General features: G+C 30.5%; 1 protein-coding gene across 1 annotated transcript; it reads left to right on the forward strand.

The window, feature by feature from the left end:
- Positions 1 to 821: 821 nt before the first annotated feature.
- Positions 822 to 5,093, forward strand: LOC112041005 (uncharacterized). The gene is made up of 6 exons (XM_024073926.2): positions 822 to 894; positions 1,023 to 1,086; positions 1,178 to 1,219; positions 4,060 to 4,140; positions 4,540 to 4,602; positions 4,838 to 5,093. Exons 1-6 carry the CDS (start codon positions 858 to 860, stop codon positions 4,884 to 4,886), a joined length of 336 nt encoding a protein of 111 aa, XP_023929694.1. The 5' UTR covers positions 822 to 857; the 3' UTR covers positions 4,887 to 5,093.
- The last annotated feature ends 4,418 nt before the right edge of the window (positions 5,094 to 9,511 follow it).

The raw sequence follows: 9,511 nt of genomic DNA on the forward strand, positions 1-9,511 counted from the left end.
TAAATGGTGTTCAGTGAGATCTAAAAAAGGCACCTATCAATATGATTTAAAAAAAAAGTTTAATCATACAAAAATGGTGAATAAGCATTTCACTTGGCAAAAGCTATAACATTACAATTGCTAATTCAAATATTCCTATGAGACATTTTATCAAACAACTTATGGGTTTCATCAAACACTATAGGTAGTACTAATCAATATTAACATGAAAATGAAAACATAGGATAGAATTTCACAACTCTATTCGGAAAATTTACATATTAGAATCAATTCCTCTTACAAAAGAAAACTACCATAGTCATAGAGAGAGAGAGACAACTCTGTGAACCGCTTTTACTCGTACTTCTTTGCAATGTTAAAGTAACCTTCTATATTGATTGTTCTTATTAGTGTGCCAAAGGATAGAGCTTAGAATCACACATGTATCTTAGAGGGGGAAAAAAACAATGTTTTGGGAGGCTCAACATTGTTGGTTAATTACGTTTGACAACAATTACTAGTTCTTCATCAAAATAAACAAATTGCATTGGTTTAGATTGTAGATTAAAGTAAAGAAAGTATGCATGAGAATGTTCAGTTAGCTTCAATTTGAAGAAGCTAACTGAACATTTTGGTTTCAATTTGTAAACTGATGGTAGAGTGCAACCATTTTATCGTGCATTTTTTTAGGGGGAGTAGTTAATAGACTTATTTTACTACTATGTCCTCAATTGTTTTCACTTAGGAGACAGTTGAATTTGAGGGTATTTTGGAACAAAAAAAATCTAGTTTAAATATGAGAAACCCTTAAATAGCAGTATAGATATACGCTCTTTCTCTCGAGTTGCATCGTGCGATTGATCTCTCCAAATTGCATAATGCCAATGGATCCACCTATTACCAATCTGAGGCTACGTAAGAATTTATGTTCATAGATTAGGTTTTTATTTTATTTCATGTAATTGGATTTGTTTTTTTCTTTTTTGTTTCAAGTCGCCTAACCCTAATTCCTCTTTCTCATCTCATCTCATCCGGTGTTGTAGTAATTTATACTATAATTGGAGCTAGTCTTGCGCGTCCAGTGACTGCGTGGCTTCAGGGAGAAAGGCAAGTGTTACTGGGTTTTTGAATATATATATATATTGAAATTTTGTTGGCGATGATGCTAATCCGTGTTACATCTTTGGTGGTCGTTCAGCTTGTTTTCTTGGGGAGGATCTTCTGAAGAAACATATCCCGAGTATGTCTGTTTAAACCCAATATTTGTGCATAATATTATTGCTGACAATTTCAAAACCCGTTAGCTACTTGATCTTATCGGTACTATGCTTCAAATATACATTTGAACAAGGGCTCTACTTATGTGGGTAGACATGAATTCCAGATAATTTTATGCATTTTGTTGTTGAGATAATTTGTCTCTCTCTTACAGATGTTTATCAAGTTTTATTTTAATTTGTACTAGTTTTAGATCTTGTGATGCCTCATGGGATAATTATTAGCTACATTAAATAAGTGATGTGGATGGAGGGACCATATTGACCTCAATTTAGAAGATTGAGGGTTAAATTGATCTAGTAGAATACCCGTCCGGGTGCTCCCTAGTGGTGGGAGGCTAGGCATGAGCTATAGACTTAAACATGGATTCTAGGGATGTGCAGTCAACACACCGACCCACAAAAACAGACCCAACCCAATGGGTTGTACTAATTTTTGTGGACCTGTGGGTAGGGTAGGGTTGGATTGGATTTTTATTTTTATTCTTTTTATTATTTTACATTTGGGTTGTGTCTGGTTAGGGTCAGCATATTCACCAACCCGGCTAACCTCACTTGACCTAACTATATTCAATATGTTTTAAATTAGATATTTTAATTATTAGTTTTACCCTATTGCCCTCAAGGGATTTGAAATACTAAAACATACTCTCATATCATTTTTCATTCTCCTCGCTACCTGCTACCACTGTTCTTTTCTCTCACCTATTTTCATTATCTCTCTCGTCTCGCGTGCTGTCTGTCTGTTGATCTCTCGCCAGTGTATTGACCATCGAGTGATTTGGTTGCTTAGAATCTTTATAAGATGGTAGCAAACTCTGTAGCAATGTTATGAATACCATTTCGGATCCCATTGTTTCGGGGTTTCTAAAAAATAATTTATATATATTCTTGTAGAACATAAAATTGTCAAATCAAATAAATAAATAACTAAATATCAAATAATACAAATCATTTAGTCGTAAAGTCTTAAACATCAATATAACATCACACAATAAGAAGATTTACAAGTCAATAACTAAGTATCAAATAATACAAAACATTTAGTCTTAAATTTTAAGTCTTAAACATCAATATAACATCAAACAGTAAGAAGATTTATAACAAGTCATTACTCATTACATAAGTCCATAATAACTAATAAGCGAACAAAGTTTATAACATAATAACTAATGACCAACTCTAGAGACACTTGGACCTAACTAGGAATATCTTAATTCACCTATCCCACTAAAATGGACAGCCAATGGATGTAGTCTCTCATCTCACTTTCCCATCTTAAAAGAATTTAGAACAAGCTCTTTATTCCCCTTCTAAGCTCACGGGTCCAGCAGAAAAAGGTTTAGATCCTTAAATCTCTTTTCAAGTTCTCTACCTTCTCTTCAAGCTGGAGTTATTCTAGCACCCATTCCTCCAAGCATCTGAAGATAGTTAAGTTAAAGTTTGGGTTAATCTCTTTTAAATTGTGTAAACCTTTAGTAATTAGGTAACTTAGGTTAGGTGATTTTCAAAATACTAAAAATTATGAGCAATTTGAGAATTTAAGCCATGCATGTGATGATTATTAAAGAAATTGGTTAGGGTCTTGATGAAAAAGGGTTTTGTGGTTATGATTCTAAAATTTGTTTTGAGTTGTGTTGGTAATTCAAAAATTGAGTTGAGCTTGTTGAATTGAGATATGAAAAGTGGTACAATCTGATTTTTGTGTGAAACTAGTATGGGTATGTTAAATTTATAAGGTGGAGCTTGCATGTATAGAATTAGACCATGATTTCATGCATGTAAGTCGAATTAAGCAAAATTAGGGATTATAGATGATTCTGTTACATAATAGAATTTTCTGGAAATTATTCTGACAACTATTGTGAAATGGCTTGTTTAGAAATGTTATATGACATGTCTAGTAGGTATATAAAGAGTCCCACATGAAAATTAGGTCAATTTAACCTAGTTTGTGATTTATGAGGAAAGTTGTCAAATCTGCCAGAAGCTTTGACAGCTTCTGTACTTGTAGCTTATAAATTTTATGGTAAATCCTGTAAATTGAATTTGAAGGTCTAGGGTAGTTTGAATGAAAGTTAAAAATATATTTTTAAAATGGAATTGGTTCTTATATCAATTGGATTTAGTACTATGAATTGTATAACTAGACAAAGGTGAAGTAAAAAATATAGGACTAATGACACCATATGTAAACTAGGATTTGGATACTTTCAATTTCAAAGTGAAATGGAGAATGTCTATTTAATGGTGATGATTTAAATTTGAATCAATTTATGGTCAAGATTTTGCCAAAATCTAGACTCTTGATTTATTCAACTTTGAATCATGGGCTTTTAATGGACACTCTCCTTTTCACTTTATATGGAGAGAATCAAAATCTTGTAAACTTCGGGGAGCTAATTTGTATTTTAGTCTCTTTTATTTATGTGGTGATTTTGTGTTTGTGCACTTGCATGTGTGTTGACGTGAAACCTCATCAAAGTTGGGCCCTTTGGACCTGTCCTATATTTAGGTTTTTAATATCCAATTGATTGCTAATCAATACAATCATGCCCAAGTACGGTATCCTAACAATGTTGCACACTTTGTTAAGCTTATTTATGTTGCAAGAAGGATACATGTTTATGGAATTTACATTTGTTTATGCCTATTGGGTTTTTGATATTGTATGACTTTTATTATAAGATTTTGCATTGACATGGTTTTCCTTTCTGACATCTTGGTATTTATTCAGAATCAATCTGAATAAATATTGTTGTTTCAATATTATTTCCATTCTAATGAAAACATTTTTTAACAGTTCGAGTATTCGGCAAATTTTACGTATGGAAGGAAAGGCAGCAAAATCTATGACATTGGGGGAATTGGCTAGGTGCCTTAGGTAAGTCTTACGATTTAAACAAATCTGTTACACACATGTATTGAAAGACATCATAGTAACTTTAAGATCTGCTGTCAAGAGTCTATATACTTGATCCTTTTAAACCTAACTTTGTTGTGCTTGTTGGTTTGTAGAAATTTTTCTTTGAACATAAATTCGGTTACCTTTTTATTAGGTTTGCTGGTTCATGAAATTATTTGGATTTTTGTGAAGATGCAAACTTGTGGACTAGAAAGTGAAATCATAGCCTTTTTTTTTTTTTTTTTTTAATATATAAAAATTCTTATTGATTTCCCAATTTGCTTATTGCTTAATAGAAAGTGAAATCATAGCCTTTTTTTTTTTTTTTTTTTAATATATAAAAATTCTTATTGATTTCCCAATTTGCTTATTGCTTAGTGGGTTTGGAGGTATATGGAGCGAATTGGCGGAACCAAGAAAGATTGACGTGGCATCAGAATAGTAATATTCCTCACTTCTCACCCAACTATTAACTACTAATCCGCATGGTGTAGTGCACATTGAAATATTTTGTTTAATTTTATGTTATGTTTTGTGTGTAATACTTATATCATGTGCAATATTTGGGAATTTGACTTTAATTATATTACTTGCGATGCAATTAGGAAAAGGGGATAATCAATAGTATGAAATATTTACTTGATTTTTAATTTTTAATTTTTTGCTTGTGGGTTAGCGCTTTTGGAGGTAAATGGAGTGAGTTGGCTGAATCGAAGAAAGATTGATGTGGAATCAGAATAGTCATATTCCTCACTTCCCACCCAAGTACTAACTACTAATCCGCATGATGTGTAGTGCATGTTGAAATATTTTGTTTAATTTTATGTGTAATGTTTGGGGATTCAAATTTAATTATCTTTGATATTTTAGATTTACTTGTGTTTTAATTTTTGCCAAAGAAAACTCAAGTTTAGCAAGATTGTCATATTTCAAAAATTGTATATAAATCTTATAAAAATAATCAGTAAAATTATTTTACATTGATATTTAATTTATTATTCATTATTGCATTACTTAAAATAATTAATGAGATGCTTTCAAGTTGTATCTGTTACAACTTATGAGTTGCACCTTTTTACACTTTTAAATTTTAATTGTGAGAAAAAAAAAAATTGCATGTCATCAATTCTCTCTACGCGCTCGTCTCCATCTTCTTCTCTCTGTAAACTTAAACAAAAGAAAAATGGTCCCATCTTCGCAGTCATGAATTTTAAGTCACATTCCCATTTTTGGTAGGGGCTCAAAGTTTAGTGTTTGGTCGGCCATTTTTCAACAAGCACACTTTTTTGATAATAAGCAACAAACACACTCGGTTACGACAGAAGATGAGATAGTTTCAGTGGTTCAAATTCTGGATCTCATTTGTCCCAAACGCTGAAACCATCGAGATTGTTGTAGGAGTAATTTGTGATTCAAACCTTGTGTTACAATTGTGCTTGTGTGCATAAGAAAACAAATACAACAAGTTTAGACACATTGACTAGTTGCTATAGACAAGTAAATAAGTCATATTAGAGGAGTACAAAGTTTAGATACAAAACTGGTTGAAGCCTAAGGCTACAATTTTACAGTATAAAATAAACATTACTATATATTTTGAAAAACTCATTGTTAAATTGCATATTCTTTACATTTTCAAATTTTGTGTTAATTGGATATTATTTACTATATGATCTATAAGCTTATATTTTATGTGTAATTTAAATTACAAAAACTTACAATTTAAACAATTTATTGATAACATAACTATTGATCTTTAATTTTCTAAAAATTTTGCAAGCACGAATGATATAAGAAGAAGATGTAATCTACTGGCGGTTTTGTCAAAATTCATCTTTAATAAAAAGATATTGAGTAAAGTTGTAGCCTTAAGTTATAACCAATTTTGTAACTAAACTATGTCCTTAGAGGTAAATTAAAATGAATACCAGTAATAATTAATAATTTGCCAACACATATATCTCAATGAATTTCCACATGGGCTAGTAGCTTGTTTAAGTGCTTATCATGGGTGTAACGTTTATGATCCGTTTGGTTGGAGGGATGAAAAAGTGAGAGGACAGAAAATTAAAAATTGGGCGAGGCAGAAAAGTAGAAGGATAGAAGATGTTTAATTTTCTCTCGTGATTTTTGGTTTGGGGGTGAAAAAATAGAAAGGTGGAAAACCTTTTTGTTTGGATAGAAATTATTTTTTCTACAAAATTTACTATCATGCTCCTATTAAATAGTTTTTTATATAAATATTTTGTTAGGGGAAAAAAAAACTGGAGTTGGGTATAACAAAATTAAACCAAACGGTGAACTTCCAGTGAGAAAAAAGAAGAAAAAAATCAGGGGGAGAATGAGTGGGGGGATAGAATAGTAATTAATATCAACCTCTGTCTTCTCCCCTATATTTTCTCCAAATTGGGGGGCCAAATTTGGTGGGCATGGAGAGAAAATTACCAAGTCCCACATGTTTTTTTAATAAATTTTTTTTATAAAGAAATAATATACTACTTTGCAACTCAAACTTTTACCCTCCTAGACTCCAAGTCTATGTAAAATCACATAAGAATTGTTTGGGAATTGAGAGAGAAGAGTGATAGATTGTGGCTATTGGGAGATCAAACACGCCGGCATGATCAGACTATGGCTATGGTTGAAAGGTGTGTATGAAACCAATTCATAAACCTTCATGTTCTGGACTTTAGAATTTTTCACTTTAATGGTCTGTTTGAATTGAGGGAGAAGGAAGAAGAGTAGAGTAGATTAGATATGACCTAAAATTAGCCTATTTTTAGCCAACTTTACTTTACTCTCCTCCAATCCTCCTTTTTTAATCCAAATAGGCAGTAAATTGTTGTCTATGTGATGAACCCAATTCTTTCTCACCCACCTCTTCAAGTTCTCTTGTAAAAGATCTCCATGTAGGCCGAGGATGTTCCATCCCTATTTACAAATCCACCATCAAACGTTCCATCCTTTACCTTGATTGCACTTGATTCTTTACTTCAACTACCATATACACATGCCAATTTATTTGGAATGGACCCATGATTTTAAGTTAGAGGGGGTAAAGTATTAGCGCAAAAAAAAAATAAAAAAAATAAAAAAATTAAAAAAAAAACCTCCAAATAGACATCCATATAATATTATCAAATTATAAATATACAAAATCATTGTTTCTTAATAAATTTGCCAACAAATACACTTTTTTGAAGATGCAAAATAGACACTTTTCTGCATCCTTGGATGCTAGTGCTTAAAAGCCAAAAGCTCAAACGAAATCAAATTAGAATCTAAATTTATTTTCAATTAGAGATCAATTGTGAGGCATGTGTCCCATTTAATTTTCAATTTCTGTGCCGAGTGAATTATTTAGTGTAAAAATTGAAAAGTCCAAATCTAATTAGATTCTAAATTTTTTCAATTAGAGTCTAATTTTCCATTAGGTGTCCATCTTTTTTTTTCTTTTTTTTTTTAAATTTTTGTGGCAGGTGAATTGTTGGGTGTAAAAACCAAAGAGTTTAAATCCAATTAAATTATAAATCATATATATAATATGAGAAATCATTACATATTTTAGAAATAAATAGTTTAAACTTTAAAAATAGTTTAAGCTAATAATGTGGGCAATTTGAACATCTTCTTAAAAAAATGTATAATTTGAACTATATAATTGTGATTATTTTTAATTGTACTTGTATATATGCATGAGACCACATTCTAGTGTGTTATAATTGTAGAGAATGAGAATATTAAGGGGAGCATTATAGAAGTTTAATCATCAAACGATAGTGATAAAGAATGCTTAGTGTTCCAAGCACTGGGGACATTGCTTTTGCTTATTCCATAATTATTGTTATTGAGATCCGAGTATAAATTAATATCTTCTAATAAACAACTGAACATTTATTAGCAGCATCAATATTCACACTTCTATAAAAATTTCCTTTATAAAAACATATTTCTCATGTAAAAAAAAATTATTAAATTAATAAAAATATTTTATACATGTTTTATGTGGGAATTTCTTTTTGATAAAAAAATATCTTTTCAAAAAAATATTTTTTCATTAGTTAAATACTTATTTAACATATTAAAAACAATTTTTAATAGAATTGGACGATAGACTCGAATTAAACAAATTTGAAATTTAAAAGACTCAATTGAATAAGAGAAAAAGTTAAACTTAAATAATAATTTAACATATTTAAAAACAATTTTTAATGGAGTAGAATTGGATGAAAGGCCTCAATTGAACAAATTTACGATTTAAAAGACTTAATTAAATGAAGAAAAATGTTAACGAGTGCCCTACTGGTTAATAATCCATTTTAGAGAAATGAAAAAAGCTGTCAAAATATTAATTATTATTTTTTTCATTTCTCATAAAAAATTTCTTTAAATGAATTATTACCTCCGTCCCACTTTTTTTGTCATGTTTAAAAAGTCAAACTTTTTAAGGCTCCGCTTGAGAGGAGGGAATGAAATGGAGTGGAAAGGAATAAAAAAAATAATTTTAGAATATTCTTCCATTCTCTTGTTTGGGAGTTTTAATGGAGGGAATGCTTGTTTGGGAGTTTAAGAGGGCGTTTGGACTCAGCTTTCAGCTGAGTCCAAGTTTTGAGTTTTGCGTTTCTCCAAAAAAAAAAAAAAAAAAACCCGGCAAGTGAACAGTAAAATCACAAGATTTTACTGTACATGAGACAAAAAACACTGTTCATGCACTGTTTAGTACTGTTCACGCACTAAAAAATATTAAAAATGGGTCTCACGGTACTATTTACACATTTAAAAATTATTTTGCTACAGTATTTTCAGTTTTCAATTTTCAATTTTCAGTTTCAGTAACAATAAGTTCAATCCAAACGGACCCTAAGTGGGAGGGAATGGAATGAGTAGGAGGGAACACTTATTCCTTTCTATTCCTGTAAAACCTAAAATTTTCATTTCTCCTGAAATTGGGAGGAATGGGAGGGAATGAAATTAGATTTAATAATTTTTTTACTAAATCTCCCAAAATACTCCTATATATTCAACCATTTATTTTTAAATAAAGGTTTAATAGTAATATTGTCATAAAATGATTCTATTCTATTCCCTCAATGTTGCTCCCAAATAGAATTACTTACATTCCATTCATTTTGATTCCTTTCCATTCCTTTATTTTAAAACATCCAATCAAGATTATTTAATTCCATTCTTTTTTATTTCTTTCCCTTACTTAAATACATTCCATTCCATTTCATTCCTTTCTATTCCCTTATGATCATCTCATTCCATTCCATTCCATTCTTTTATGAACTCCCAAGCGGAGCCTAAGAAAACATCATTTATTATATTGTCTATTTTTTTTAAAATGTAT

This window comes from Quercus suber, unplaced genomic scaffold (assembly GCF_002906115.3).
Source record: "Quercus suber isolate HL8 unplaced genomic scaffold, Cork oak 2.0 scaffold_822, whole genome shotgun sequence".
Classification (NCBI taxonomy): domain Eukaryota; kingdom Viridiplantae; phylum Streptophyta; class Magnoliopsida; order Fagales; family Fagaceae; genus Quercus; species Quercus suber.